Below are 15,535 nucleotides of genomic sequence, written 5' to 3' on the forward strand. Positions count from 1 at the left end.
CCCGTGGAGTGACACCAGTACTGTCCCCATTGCAGAGTGGTCTTGGCTAGCAGGAGGGGGCTGCTCTGGAGCTCGGAGGTGTGCCCCCTTCGAGGACGCAGGTTCCGGTTCGTTTCAGTACCCCCACGGGCCCTTCACAGCAGGTGGGGTGGGGAGAGAGCAGGTTCTTAGAGCAGAAGTCGGCCTGGGCTGCTATCCTCGGCCGCTGCGAGGGCCTGCACGGGCGCCGCGGCTCTCCAAGCCCTTGGCCACTAGCATGGGAAGGCTCGCACAGGGCTTCCGTGGTCTGAGGAGCACGGGGACGGCGTGAGTGGGGGCAGGTCAAGGGCTAATGCAGCTGCCTCCTGACCCCGCAGCCTGGGGACCCCGAGGCACATAGGTCCTGCTGTGCTTTCCAGACCCTCAACTGTTCCACAGGAAGAGCCCCCTCGGAGGACTGGAAGGGGCTGGACGACGGGAGTGCAGTGAGGTGTGGGGCACCACATGGGGTTCCCTAAAGCCTGGGTGGAGCATCCTGTGTGGGTCACCAGCCAGCTGGTGCCTCAGGACTGCAAGGTGGTCACCGAGGTGGCCGGCATGAAAGGACACAGGGCTGTGGAGGCGACTGAGTCCCAACAAGTCGGGCTGTTCAGGATGTGAAGGGTCCGCCCATGTTTCAACCCATTGTTCAGAGAGGACACAGTGATACCTACCTTTCCGGAACAAAGTGTTTATGCTGTTAATGTGGAGATGAGAGTGAGCCGTCGGCGGGGGGACCTCTGCATCCTATCTCCTGAGCCCGTTCGTTCAAAGGGCGGGTGTGAGTGTGTGTGTGCACACATGCACCTGCAGAGGCTTCTGGGTTGACAGGTGCCAGGCCCCCCTCCCAAGCCTTCCCACGCTTCCCCCCTTGCTCACTGGCCCCAGCAACCCCTGACTTCTCAGCTGCTCCTTCAGTAACACACCTTGGCCCAGCCTCTTCCGTGGGAAGCAAATGGAATGGCAGTTTGGAACCCACTCTGTGAAGCCAGGACGTGCACTTTGTCCTGCGCACAGAGATCCCTGGGCCTTCGGAAAGAGCATGCCGTGATCTGTCCCTCGCTGGGACCGTGTGCAGCCTCTCTGGGGCCCCAGTGGGTGATGCCGGGCCTCCAGGTGTCTGCCCTGACATCCTTGGGTCCCTGGGTGGGCTGATAAAGTCAGTGGCAGAGGTCCAAGCATTCAAGCCTAAAGCCATGATATATCTGATAGTTGAATACCTTTCAAAAGGAAAGTACATCTTGAAATAGTTTAGGGTGTAAGGATTCTAAAAATTTTGTGCCTAAAATGATTTAGAAAGGTTTAAGGGAAGACTCAGCTGAGCTAGGTGTGAATTTAGCCCAGAGACTCCTCAAGCACCACGGTGGTCTGGGTGGGATCCTGGCCTGCCCGGCAGCCTTACCCTACCCCCCCACACCCGTGGGGACCCCCCGAGCCGGGACAGGAGGACCGGCCGCAGCTGTCGCTGGTGCAGACTTTGCTGCGATGCTGTTGGAGAGACGATCGTTACCCTAGGTGGACACCCTTCTTCATCTCAGGATTTTAAAGACTCGCCAATAACAAGAGCCATTCACTTAGTGATTCAGGACAGTGGACAGGTTTATAACGGTGCTAGTGAGATCGTGACATTCCTGGGAGGCTGTTTACGATCTGGCTGAACTTTGGTTGAAAACCTGCAGGTTCTGTTGCAAACACGTGTGCTCGTTCATGATTCCGGCTGTGTTACGGGACATCTGTGGCATGGGACACTGGGTGCCGGGGCGAGGTGAGCGTAAAGTCGGAGGATCAGAGCCCACCGCGGGCCAAGTGCTGGGGGCTCGGGGCGGGGGCGCCTTGCTCCAACAGCTGTGCCCCCAGCCGGGGGTGTTGGATTAACCTGCACCGTGAGCAGCAGGGCGTCTAAACGTGGTCCCAGGGCCGTGGGAGCACGGAAGGATCTGGGCCGAGCCCTGCCAGGCTCATGCTTGCGTCTCCGACAGAGCCCGCTTCACCAGGAGAAGGGACGTGAGGGAGGAGGCGAGGCTCCTGGAGGAGGGTGGGGGAGGAGAGAGAGGTCCAGACTGAGAAGGCCGGGCGTGAGGCAGCTATGGGACATGCATGTGGCTCGAGCAGGGCTCTCCTGGAGACTGGTGATGTGGGGGAGCCCCGGGCCCCAAGACTGGCCTAAGCTTGTACTTGTGTCTTCTGTTTAAAGGAGGGGTTGCCAAGCCCATTGGTCCCTAAGGCCGTGGTTCAGTCGGCAACGTTGTCCCTAGGAGACACTGGCCACTGACCGGCCGTGTGTGTGGAGCCCAGGGGTGATGCTCAAATCCCGCAGTGCCCAGGATGGTCCTGCCATGGAGAGGTGCTGTGGTGTGGGGCAAGCAGCCCTGGTCCAGAGAAGCATCCGGGAGTTCTGCCGTCTTCAGAGTCCGTCTGTCCTTCCTTTCTCTTCCAGAAGAGTACTCACTCAGAAGTCTGCTCAAGACAGGGTGTCAGGTCGTCACTTTACAAAGTGACAGGTGACTCCCGTGAGCCTTGGCCACCGCTGCCCCCACAACAGGGCTGACATTGGCCCAAGGAGCACAGTGGTGACAGCAGGAGTCGGAGGGCCGTCCCCCCACAGCGGGGATGCTTGGTGGGCATGGAGTTGCAAGGGGCAGTGCCTTCTGTGGGGCTGACCAGCAGAGCCGCTGCCCCTGCTCGTTGGGGCTGTGGCTGAGGACAAGGTGCCTGGGCTGCTGGTCCGTGCTGGCCACGCTGATGCCTGTACTGCGTTCCTTCCGGTGGTCGTCAGGGGGAAGTCCTGGGAGGCCGGGCTGTGTCTGTGCCAGGAGAGCAGTGGGTGCCCACTGGGTGCCTGGGGATCACGGAGCGCTGGGCCAGCAAAGGTCGTGGAGTCTGAGGCCTAGCCCTGTCATTGCCGCGGGAGACATAGTGGGCTGGTGGGACCGACAGTGCAGGGATGCTGGGCTGGGCGCTGGCGGGCACTGGTGCACAGTGCTTGGCCAGCCACGCCACCCTCTCGGGTTCCTGGGGTCGGCCAAGTTGCATCAGCAAGATCAGAATGACCGTCTGCAGCCTCTCGTGAGCCGGCTGTCCTGTGAGGCATCTGCAGCTCTTACTAACTGAATGGCATGAAGGCGCCTGTCCACCCACCACGGTTCCTCCAGTGAGGCAGTTGTTCATTTGAACGCTGAGCCGTGTCACTCCTACCCTAGGGTGCACGCAGCCCCACAGTTTCCTCTCAGCACACTCGTAGTTGGCAGTGGTCACCCAGTGGGGCTGAGGTGGAACTTGCAGCTCACTCCCAATCCAGGAGGCTCAGGCACAAGCTGCTCATCAGCGAGGGGTCCCCGCCCAAGGGGTCGCTGGAGCCAGGCCCTGCCCGTGGACTCCGCCATCCGCCCGTTCTGGGGGAGATGTGTGGTCAGGGGGCTGAGTGCCAGGACCACATCAGGGCCGGGGGCTGCGGGGAGGCAGCTGTGGGGCAAGGGCAGCCCGTCCAAGACCTGGCACGGGCAGGCCCGAGGGGGCGTGGTAGCCAGGCTGCCCCCTGCACCTGCAACATTTTTTAAATTTAGCTGTTACAAAAAAGTAGTTCTTGGGCTATATTACAGGTTTTATAGCCAACCTAGGACCTAACCACAAATTATAATGTTCTTCTATGTAAAAACAGGTCATAATGCCCAACAGCAGGGCACAGATAAGCTTCTGGAACATGGCCTGTTCAGACTGGAGGCTGGTTATCTCCAGTTTTCTTTGCTTCCCAGGCCCACGGTTTCTATCGCCACCCGCCATCTCAAACCTCCCACAGCTTTACCTGGATGTCTTACCTGGAGGCTTCTGCAAGCCCATCGTTACAGCCGTCCTCCAAACAGGCCCTGGGCGGCACGGTGGGGTCAGCCTCGTCCTGGTTCCCTAGTAGAGAATGACTGGTGTCACCATCCCCCAGGCCCATCCGAGTCTCCCGCTTCCCCTGCAGCGTCCACCTGGACCTGTGTGGGCCCTTGCCACCTCTGCCTTGGCCTGGCCCTGACTCTCCCAGACACACTCAGTCGTTCTGGGTCTGGGCGTCCCTGGGTCCTACTGGGTGCCTTTTTCCCACTTGGATTTCTGAGCCAGGCACTGAACCAGGCGAAGGACAGACACTGTCTTAAACATTGGCCACAACTTAGCACAGTAGCTGGCCCGGAAGAGTCAGCCAAGCAAATCATCTGGAAAGTCGCAGGCCTGCACTCGGTGACCCATCTTCGGGTAACACTGTGTCTCCCAGACTTACTTAGGTCTGAATTTAAAAACCTGCATGTACCTTTCCTTCTCGATTTCTAACGGGAATATTGAAGTGTACTTTGGGATTGGATTTCTTGTATTCATGCGTTTCTGAAAGTCATTTGACAAAATGTGCTCTTTGTACAGATACCTGCTCTGTGCCCATTTCTGAGATTATCACAGTTGAGGAAACAGATGTTAACAGGAAACACTACACGAGCGGAAAATGGCAGAAAATGGAAAAGCCTTGCGCTTTCACAGGTAATGGAGCCTAGACGTCTTCCTACAGCTCTTCACTGAGGCGCGTGGGTCACACGAAAGGCAGCCTCTTAGCCGCCTGCTGGACAGACTCCATGTCGCCTCAGTTTATCTTTAGGGAAATGGCCTCATAGCATTTTTTTCCAAGAGCTACTTTAGTTAATGTTTAGGTTTTAGTGATCTTTTTTTCTCCTTTTGTTTATTTTTTTTACATGGGTTAAAGCAACTGAGAAATAGGATGTTTTTTCTAACATAAAAGTGCATGGTGGGGACACGTGGGTCAGGCCCCGGGGCTGCGCGCGGGGAGGGCGCGACCTGCTCCCACACGAGCCTGAGACTAATGAGCTGCCTGTCTCCGCCCAGTGCACTGCGTGAAGAGAGCCCGCCGGCACCGCTGGAAGTGGGCGCAGGTGACTTTCTGGTGCGCCGACGTGCCGCTGTGCCACCTGTGGCTGCAGACCCTCCGGGAGCTGCTTGAGAAGCTGAGTATGTTGCATTTTATACTTAGAGAAAGGCGGGCGGCTGGGGGCCCTCATGCTGCCCTGCATCGCCCCACTGTCTCCTTTCCCGCAGCCCCCTACACCAAGGGGAATGGTAAAGCACTGTGACCTTTCCAGGTTTACACGTGCAAGGGCTGGCACACGTAGCAGGAGCTGGGCTGGCACACTCAGACGTCTCAGGTGTCCACTCACTTTGTGGTGCGGCCTTGTCTGTGTTGTTTGGTTATAGCCTCAATGCACGGTCTTGTCAACTCCGCGCAGGCCTCAGCCCTGGAATAGGGTCAGCCCATGTTTAGTTGGTTTTGTATCTTTTTAAATTAATTTGGCATCCAGATACAAAAAGTGATTCATAGTTATTGGAAGAAGGTGCTTCCCACATGCCAGCCTCCGAGGCCGTCGCGGCCCGAAGGAGGGGCACAGGTCCTGGCTGGCACCTGGGCAGCGGGGCATGGCCTGCTGCGCGTCGCCCCGGACGCTGTGCGTTGCGGGGTTCCTCGCCTGCCCCCGCCGGGTGCGTCCTACCCTTCCTCCCATCTCAGGCCCCTTGAGCTGTCTTCTGATGTCTTTCTGGACTTGGCACTACTCTGTTGAGAACACTGCCTCAGCTTCCCCTGCCTCCCCCCCCCCCCCCATTTCCCCATTTCTCCCCACCTTCCCTCCTGCCCTCTGGCCTTTTCATGAGACGTTGAGTCCTTAGATCCAGGCTGATTCTGTAGGTTCTGAGTCCAAGAGGAAGTCCTTTGAACCTGCTTCCCTCTGGATAATGGTGATTTGTTCTCCGTGCAACTCACAGGAAAATCCACACAGTTGTACATTTGCTACAGTCTACTTGCATCTAAAAATATTATAGACTCTGTTTTTCAGCTGCTCTGTACTTTTCAGCCATGTTATCGATTTTAATGCTTAACTGAAGCATAAGAGACACAGAGCAGTGCCCGATCCCGAGGGCGCAGCTCGGGAGCCCCCACACTGAGCACACTCGTGCGGCCAGCATCCAAGTCTGGGCACGGAGTACCGCCAGCCGCTTGGGGCCGTGGCCCCACATCACTGCTCCCCGAGGGACAACCACCTGACTTACGAACAACTGTGTTCACTTTGTCCTTCGCCTGAATCGGGTCACACAGCACAAGCTCTTGTGGCTGGCTCTGTGGCTCACGTCATTTTTGTGGAGTTGATCCACACTGTGCTATGTGGCGTAGGTGGCCACATGCGGGGCTGGGAAGTGCCACCTCCTTTTCTGTGGAAGAGTTTGTGTAACACTGGGGCTACTTTTTTCCGTAAATATTTGGAAGCGTCTGTTGGTGAGACCATCCAGCCTGAGTTTTCTGGTGTGAAGGTTTTTATTAATGTCATCAGTTTCTTTATTAGCTATCAGACTGTTCAGTTTTTCTGTTTCTTCTGTCAGCTTTGGCAAACTGTATTTTTTGAGAAATTTGTCTATTTCATCCAAATTTACAAATTTATTGGCATAAATTTATTTATAAAGCCTTTCACTTTCCTTGTATTATTTGTAGATTCTGGGATGATGTCCCCTTTCTCATTCCTGATATTGATAATTATGTTTTCTCCCTTTTTCTTTATCAGTTTTATTAGGGATTCCTCAGTTTTACGAATCTTCTCCAAGAACCAACTTTTGGATGATTTTCTCTCTTGTGTATTTCCCCCGGTACTTCATTACAAAGATTTTCCAATGTACAGAAAAACTGAGAGAACTGCACAGTTAACATGCCCACCACCTGGGATTCTACTCTTGTTAGCATCTGCCTACCTTAGGTTTGTCAGTGTCTATCCATCTATCAGTTAAGGTATTTTTTTGCTGTGTTTCAAAGTAGGGGCAGCCATCCGGGCACTTCGCCTTTACACACTTAAGTGTGCACATCCTTAGCTGGACATACTGTTTGTTTACAGTTCCAAGGTAGGATTCACATAGAGCGAAGTGGACGAATCCTGTTTACACCAGTGAGGTTTGAAACACACCTATTCCTGTGCAGCCCAGACCCCTGTCACACTCACATCACCCCAGAAGTGTTCCCAGGATCCTTCCCAGTTGCTACAGTGACAGCCACCAGTCTGACGTTATTGGTCACTTTGCCACATATTAGTTTTGGCTGCCCTGGAAGTCCACACGAAGGGATCATGGCATAGGAGCTCCTCTGTGTAAAGCCACAGGTTCCGAGCATAATGGTTTTCAGAGTGACACGTGTTGGTGAGCCTATCAGTAGTTTGCTCCGTTGTATTGCCGAGTGGTACGCCACCGTACAGCCAGACCACAGTGTGTGCGTCAGCCACCAGCTGGGCTGTGGGCACGCCCACCTTCTCGGCTGTTGTGAGTAGCAGTGCCATGAACATTCATATACAGGATTTTGGTGGACTTGGGTTTTCAGTTTTCTTGGGTATATACCTTACCTTCTTGCTATTTTTATTGATTTGTTAGTTAAAATTAATATTTTTTAAAGTATCAGAATGTACTTGAACTAACCCAAACAGAAATGTGGAGGTCATTATAAGAAAATGGGGGTGACTCAGGAGACCCAGCTGCAGGGCTGAGGGGGTCTCTGGGAGGGCTGGGGAGCGGGCTGATGTCCCTGCTGTCTTTACCTCTGTCTGTCCCCCTGCACGTCAAGCTCTCTCTGTGCCTGTCCGCCCGTCCTTCTCTCCTAATGCCCTTCTCTGTGCATCTGTTTCACTCTTCTCGTTCTCTGCAAACTCATTCCCTTCGCAGAAAGCACTGCCCGGGATTTACATCTTTTGGATTCTCCATCAGAAGACGGTGTCTTTCTCCGCCAGAGTTCTGAACTCCCCGGGCTTCCCTAACATCTGGCAGGTGTGCCCGGCACCTCGTCATCCTGACAGGAGGTCACTCTTCCCTGTCTGCATGTTAGGAGGCCTTGGGTGCTGTTCTTTAACTTACAAATACTCTTCATCAGGTAGTGCTAAGCAGAATTCTGAAACCAGTGTGACTTGATTCTGTCTGGTAACAGTTCCTCCTTTCGACTCCTTGTTACAGTCGTTGTGACATATTGTTGTTGATGTTTTGCAGCCTCTAGACCGAAGCACTTACTGGTGTTCATCAATCCGTTCGGAGGGAAGGGACACGGCAAGCGGATATATGAGAGAAAGGTGGCGCCGTTGTTCACGCTGGCCTCCGTCACCACGGAAGTGATCGGTAAGCTATACAATCGCTGTTAAATATGTGGAGGTGAATTTGAGAATGATTTGAATAAGGTCATTAGCAAAGGTGTTTATCCTATAAGATTATTTTAAACAAACACATTTTAAAATATATATCAGAATGAGGAAATACAAAATTAAAAATGCAGACTTTTCTAGCCAAGTCTCGCCCTGTAAAACACTCAAGAACACTAAGATGATAAGAGGACAGGTGATGGACAGAAAATTCTTGCAAGAAGAGATACAAGCAGTTTTGAAGGCTTAGAAATAATTTCAGCAGTTAGTGATATTTAAAGAAACAGTGCAGCACATTTGCTTTGCCCTGTTCAGGGCAAGTCCTCGGAGTGGGGATGTGTGGGGAGATGGGGGTTCTCTCCCTGTCAGCACTCTCAGCGTCTCAAGTAAACTTGCTCAAGACCCACTGGCAGGCAGATCAAGGGCCTAAAAATGAGGGTTTTTGCACAGTATTCCCGTTTTCCAAGTCCTCCTTAGGAAAACTGTCAGATATACACAGAAAGCAACGTCCACAGATGTCCACTGCCCCACCTTATAACAAAGCACTAGAAACAACTTTAATGCCCGTGATAGGAAATGTGAAGATAACATTGTGAATTTTTAATGATACAGTGATTGTAATGAAATGATGAGAAAATGGATATCAAGTATGTACAACGGAATTGCAGTAGTTTGTGTTTTTTACATTGAGTATGCAGACCATGGACTAACATTTCTTTTTTTCACATTTGGTATATTCTGAAGTTTTCAAAATAACTTGGATAATGAAAAACTAAGAAACAGAAGATGTAGTCTCTTTAAAAAAAAGTTATGTGTTGGCGATCAAAGACCAAGAATGTCTTGGGATCTTACCCAGCCCCTTGGGTTCTGAGAGGTGTTCCATTGAGGTCTGCTCCACACCTCACATCTAGGGATTTAGGCCGGACTAAGAAGGGATTTCTTATAGGAAATCCCCCTAAAAGATTGTATAGGCCCTCATTTTAAAAGAGTGGTTAAGCCTTTTTTTGTTTGTTATCATTAATCTACAATTACATGAAGAACATTATGTTTACTAGGCTCCCCCCATCACCAAGTCCCCCCCACATACCCCTTCACAGTCACTGTCCATCAGCATAGTAAGATGCTGTAAAATTACTACTTGTCTTCTCTGTGTTGCGCAGCCCTCCCTGTGCCCCCCCCCACATTATACATCCTAATCGTAAGGCCCCCTTTCTTTTTCCCCACCCTTATCTCTCCCTTCCCACCCATCCTTCCCAGTCCCTTTCCCTTTGGTAACTGTTAGTCCATTCTTGGGTTCTGTGAGTCTGCTGCTGTTTTGCTCCTTCAGTTTTTTCTTTGTTCTTATGCTCCACATATGAGTGAAATCATGTGGTATTTGTCTTTCTCCGCCTGGCTTATTTCACTGAGCATAATACCCTCTAGCTCCATCCATGTTGTTGCAAATGGTAGGATTTGTTTTCTTCTTATGGCTGCGTAATATTCCGTTGTGTATATGTACCACTTCTTCTTTATACATTCATCTACTGATGGACACTTAGGTTGTTTCCATTTCTTGGCTATTGTAAATAGTGCTGCGATAAACATAGGGGTGCATCTGTCTTTTTCAAACTGGGCTGCTGCATTCTTAGGGTAAATTCCTAGAAGTGGAATTCCTGGGTCAAATGGTATGTCTATTTTTAGTTTTTTGAGGACCCTCCATACTGCTTTCCACAATGGTTGAACTAATTTACATTCCCACCAGTAGTGTAGGAGGGTTCCCCTTTCTCCTCATCCTCACCAGCATTTGTTGTTGTTTGTCTTTTGGATGGTGGCCATCCTTACTGGTTTGAGGTGATATCTCATTGGGTTAAGCCTTTTTTTTAAAAATGGGAGCCATAGATTGAATCTAACTGATATTATTTTCCCTGTAGTTACTGAACGTGCTAATCATGCCAAGGACATCATGTATGAGATCAACACAGACAAGTATGATGGGTGGGTAAGCCCCTTTCACCTTGAGGAATGAATAGTAAATTCTAAGTGGGTTGTACTCAGCTGTCTTAGTTTTGCTCACCCCCTTTCCTTAGCTTTTTTCCTAATTGTGAAGTAAATGTGCATATTGTAGAAAAGTTGAGAGCCACCCATTCTTCTGCTTAGTTTTGTGCTTTCCTTTTCAGTCTTCTGCCTACGTACACAGATTAGTGTTTCTGAATCATTTTGAAAGTATGTTATAGACATAATCACCTTTTTTCTCTAAATATTCCAGTGTTTATTTCCTAAAAACAAGGCTAATCTCTGTCAGAACCAAAAGACAACGATCAAAACCAGGAAATTAATGCTGATATGGTGCTGTTACCTGCTTCTGTCCTTTCTCAGCCTCTGCCAGTTGCTAGTTCCCGATGGCAGGAGGAAACCCCGATGCGCTTCACCTGCACGCTCACTGCTTCCCTCTCCTGCTTGTCCAGCCGCTCCTCTGCCTTCCCTGTGGCTGTGTGGAGGGTGCAGACTGGTCATTATGCAGCAGGCCCCCGGGTGTGGGTCTGTGTCCTCTATTTCCTGCAGCTCAGACCCTGGTTGCACATTCTGGCTGCAGCACCGCAGCGGGGGTGTTGTGCCTGCCCAGCCCGCCTCTGCTGTGATGTGCTGTGTCCTGTCTCTCTCTGCTGGAGCGTCAGCTCCTAGGGAGCCAGCATCCTCTGCCTTGTGCACAGCTGGACCTGGCACGTGGCAGGTGCTCAGAGAATAGAGACAAGGCCTGGGATAAGGTGGCCTGACTCCGAGGGTGGTAAGGCCCACGGATCACTCATAGGCACAGGTGCTGTGGGATCAGGCATTTTGGAAAAGCCGCACAGTGAGGAGCAGTGAGATGGGCTTGGACCCAGGAGCACTGAAGGCAGTTACAGGATTCAGGCAGGAGCTGCCTGGACAGTGGCCAAGGGCACATGCAGAGGGCACGGGCCCTCCCAGGTCAGCCAGCATGCTGTGAGGGCTGCACTGCCAGGGTCTGACCTGCCCTGCGCCTTGACAGCAGCCTGTCTGGGGACATCGGTGCACCTCTGTGCAGGGTCTCCCAGTTGTGACAGTCACTGTGCCTTGTCTCAGGGCTGCTGAGAAGGCACAGAGGTAAAAAGCTAAATGTCTCATGGGGTGAGTGTGCCCCAGGACACGGGGCAGTGCAGGCAGTGCCTGGCAGAGAGGCTCTGCGAGGTAGACTTGAGGTTTAAGAGCCACACGGGATGGGCCGTCTCCCCAGGACAGGTGGGCCCAGGGCAGGAGACCGGCTCCCAGGGCAGCAGAGCAGGTCCCTGACCGAGACGGGAGGCGAGGTTCGAGGGGGTGGCCAAGAGCCTGGTTGCCTGCCACAGGGGTCGAGTTTGTGGAGGCCTTGGTTGAGGAGGCTGGAGTGGGGAGGGGGCCTGTTTGGATTTTGCTTGTGTGTTTATTATTGGTGTCTTGGCCTGAAGGGAGGGACCCAGCTGTGGGCCTGGAAGAAGTGGCATTCTCTCCCACGAGCGGAGTCTGAGGGAACCTGGGGCTCAGTCGGCGCCCTGCCCTCACGCCCCCAGGAGCCCTGCCTCCTGCGGCCATGACAAGCCTGGAGGGACCTCCCGGCAGGGCCGGGATGCTGATGGAGGGGCTAGGGAGAGCTGGCCGAGGGACTGAGTGACGCGGAAGGGCGGCTGCGCCAGGGTGGGGACACTGCCCGGCCCCCAGGAGTGCAGCGGGTGTGGGGGTTGGCGCCCAGGGTGGTGGCCAGGGTCCTCACGTGTCCCCATTCCTCCCGCAGGGTTGTGTGTGTCGGTGGGGACGGCATGTTCAGCGAGGTCCTGCACGGCCTGATTGGCAGGACACAGAGGCTCGCCGGCGTGGACCCCAGCCAGCCCCGGGCGGCTCTGGTGGCCAGCCCGCTGAGGATCGGCATCATTCCTGCGGGTAGGGGGGCCGCGTGGCCCACACCACACAGCTCGGGCTCTATCCCTGGGGCAGCCGGCGCTGGGGGCCGCGTGCTAGGCTCCCTCCAGGGGCCCCTTCACCTGACTCATGAATTTGTCCCCACACAGCTGGCTCCTTCTGGGCGGCGGTTTATGGCTCCGCTGTGTTGTAGGGAATCCTGTCCCACCGCCCCGATGGCCGGCTTTCCCCGAGGCACGGGGAGTCCAGCAGCGGGGAGTGTCCTACGCTCGCCATGGGGGTGGGAGCCAGGGAGCTGGGCGCTGGAGGCAGGGCAGGGCCCAGGGCCTGTGCCCTGTGGGCAGCCGGGCTGCATCCTTCCCAGAAGCACCACGTTCTCTGAAGACTGAGCGTGAAGCTGACGGGCGAGGTCTGCATGCTGCTGGCCCGAGGCTTTGTGGACATCCAGCAGGGACGGGGTGGCCGCGCCTGCATGTCTGGGCCCTGGCTGCAGTCACTGCAGGTTGGCCCGGGCCGGGCCCTGGCAAACATTCCTCCATACGCATCATGTCATTTTGTTCTCAGATGCTCTGTGAAGTAAATGCTGTAACTGCCCCGTTTTATGGATAAAGATGTGAGGCCCTGGAGCGAGGCCACGAGGTCACCGGAAGGGCGTGGGCCATGACGGCTCAGGGGCCACTCTGCCCACGCTCAGGATGGGCTTTTTGTCTTTTTTGTCTTCTTCTAAGTGACTGTGGTGGTTTGTATAGTAAGTGTATCTGCCCTTGGTTAGTTACATGTCCTTCAACATTTTTCTGAATCACGCTTTTGCCCTTTGACTGTGTCACGGTGTAGCCCGGACCGTGCAAGCTTCCTACTGGAAGTCTGTCTTCCCTTTATGGTTCTTAGCCTGTTTACAAGAAGCTCGCCTTCTGTCACCATTTCTGATGGTGGCAGCCCTAGTGCTGAAAACCCTAGTGAAGATGGGAAGTTAACTTCAGAAGAGCCCGTGTGGCCCCCACGCGTCGGGAGCGCTGAGGGGCCGCGCCTGCCTCACAGGGCAGAGAACTGGCCAGGCTGGCCATGTGCGCCCTGGGCCTAGGGGTCCACGGGAACCAGCAGCGTGTGGCCTCTACAGCCGGCTCTTAGGTCTGCACTGAGACCAGAGCCTCGGGGAGGCCGTGTGTGTGGTGTGCCGGCCTCATGGGAGCTGGAGTGCCCTGAGCAGAGACTAGGTGGTCCTTGGTGGGCTGGCAGGTGTACAGACCCTGCAACCATGCCAGGAGGGACGTGGGGGCAGCTGGCCCCCCGCAGGAGCCGTGACCAGCGCAGACTGGCCCTGAGCTTTCCCCAGTGGAAGGGCTGCATGGCAGCGCTCAAGGAGGGGACGTCTGAGCCACGTCTCGCCACGTCCCCAGAGAAGCAGGGCCTCATGAGAGGAGGTGGAGCTATGGTTCTGTAAGCTTGCATGAAGTCACCGTCCGGCCCAAAGTCTATAGAAAGTTCTGGGTTTTGAATTTTGCTTCCTTTTACTTGCTTATGGCACAGACTTTCTTTCTTTGATGAAGTAGGTCCGTAGCGATCACCAGGTGGCTTCTCGTCGTGTGAGATGACCAGGTAGCAGGTGGGCAGGGTGGCACAGCTGCCATCATCCAGCACCCGCCGCAGGCTAGGCCTCGCAGGGCTCTGGCTGCCATGTGGGTGCCGTCAACTGTGGCTGTCCGTCTGAAGCTGGCTCAGGGCAGACGTGCTGAAGGGCTCACACAGGCCGAGGGTGGGCTGGCACCGGACTCTGTCTGCTCCACCTCCCCGAGGCCTCTCCACCCCTTTCCCAAGTGGAAGTGTGTTGGGGGTGGTTCCGTGTTGGTGGAAGTGTGTGCTAGGAGGGGAGTTAAACTCTGCAAAAAATAGGAGTCCAGTCCAGATTCAGATACTTAAGTAGGGAAACAGTTACCTGGCTTCTCTGACAAGATGCCTAGCAGAGCCCGTGCTGTCACTGAAGACTGACTGCTGTGGGTCAGCTAAGCAGTCCTGCCTCCGTGTGCAAGGCTGTCCAGTGGGCTGGCATTCCCAGGGCATGGTGCACACACGCTCGTTCATAAGCCCAGGCTTTGAGCAAAGGAAAGTGGATGGAATTAGGATCCAGCACAGTTCTGCCCAGGCACTGCAGCGCGCAGCCCCTGCTTAGTTCTCAGGAAGCCTGTGTCTTGCACAGGACATGGCAGACAGCAGTCCGCCCAACCATAGAGGCAGAACCTGCTCGGTCCTGGCCCCGTGGCTCCCCGGCTGGAGGCATGCACGCTCAGGGGTGCTGTAGGCTGTGGCTGGGGTCAGGGCTGCACGGGGCTCTGGGAGCTGGGGCACGTACCTGGGCCTGGGGCGTCAGGAGGCTCCCGAGCAGTTGATGACAGAGCCGAGTCCCGATGCCTGCTACAACGCGGACCTCAGGGTTCCAGCGGGGCTTCCTCTCGGTTAGTCTTCAGGGCAGATATCTGAAGAAATAACTGGGCAGTTAGGTTGTCGCCAAGAGGGCCAAGAGCTGTTAAAAGCAGACTCAAAGTTAAACAAGGAAGAAATGGTGTCGGGGGATGACTGAGGTTCCAGACGTGAGTGGGCTCCACGACTCCAGCTGCCAGACTCGCCCCTTTAACCAAATTCACAGGGAATCACCCCGAGGTGCCCTGGAGCCTGGCAGTTCACTCCCTCGCTCTCCTGGGCCCCAGTGCAGACCGGCTTCGCCGTGGGGGCCAGGGGTGATCAAGGCAGGGAGGCCAGGGCGAGGCCACAGGAAGTTAGGGAGGGAGCGGAGCCGGGGTGGTGGGGGCACTCAGGGTGGCCTGCAGGGCAGGGCACAGAGCCCTGTGTCTGGGTGAGCTAGTCCAGGAGGGTGGGTGCAGGTGGGTGGGTGCAGGTGGAAGTGGGGGGCGCGGGGGCCCCAGTATTCTTGCAGGTACCCATTACATCTGACTAGATGCAGGCGAGGCTGGATCTCTGCCCGGTGTTTGTCCTACAGGCGAGTCTGTGAAGAAAGTAAACAAGGTATTAGGCACACGAGGAGACCAAGTGGGCTCTGCAGAAATTCTGGGAGGTTCTGGGAGTATGAGGGACTCTGCCTTGGGGGCACGGTGAGAGGGCTCCTGTGGCATTTGTTCTCCCAGAAGTTCATATTTATTATATGGTACCCTTAGTAGGAAGATGAGGGCATGGGACCATCTGAAACCACATAGTTTTTCTTAGATACAGTAATGACATTTTAAGAATTAGTCACTCCTATAATCTTAAATTTTCATCTAGAAATTTTTACTTTTGGCTTATTTAAAATGAGATGTCACTCAAGTTTTTAGGTTAAGATTAACAACAACAACAAAAATATGTTAAAAAATATGTTTGTGTGGGGGTGGGTGGATGTTTCTGTAAGTTACCAACCATGAGTAGCCATACCTCAGCTTGGA

General features: G+C 54.2%; 1 protein-coding gene and 1 long non-coding RNA gene across 3 annotated transcripts in view; one reads left to right on the forward strand and one right to left on the reverse strand.

Moving 5' to 3' along the window:
- CERK (ceramide kinase) overlaps nt 1-15,535 on the forward strand; it is a 37,576-nt gene that overhangs the window by 10,692 nt on the left and 11,349 nt on the right. For both annotated transcript variants that reach the window (XM_057508431.1, XM_057508430.1), the window contains exons 2-6: nt 4,417-4,530; nt 4,891-5,013; nt 8,068-8,193; nt 10,124-10,187; nt 11,980-12,125. In XM_057508431.1, the coding sequence (XP_057364414.1) occupies nt 4,417-4,530; nt 4,891-5,013; nt 8,068-8,193; nt 10,124-10,187; nt 11,980-12,125 (573 nt within the window). The remainder of the gene's footprint in view (nt 1-4,416; nt 4,531-4,890; nt 5,014-8,067; nt 8,194-10,123; nt 10,188-11,979; nt 12,126-15,535) is intronic.
- On the reverse strand, nt 2,980-14,549 carry LOC118923161 (uncharacterized). Its single transcript, XR_005029087.2, has 4 exons — nt 14,452-14,549; nt 10,549-10,680; nt 3,834-3,918; nt 2,980-3,098 (listed from the first exon to the last, which is right to left on the reverse strand). It is a non-coding gene; the product is annotated as an uncharacterized LOC118923161 (long non-coding RNA).

Source organism: Manis pentadactyla, chromosome 10, assembly GCF_030020395.1.
Source record: "Manis pentadactyla isolate mManPen7 chromosome 10, mManPen7.hap1, whole genome shotgun sequence".
NCBI lineage: Eukaryota > Metazoa > Chordata > Mammalia > Pholidota > Manidae > Manis > Manis pentadactyla.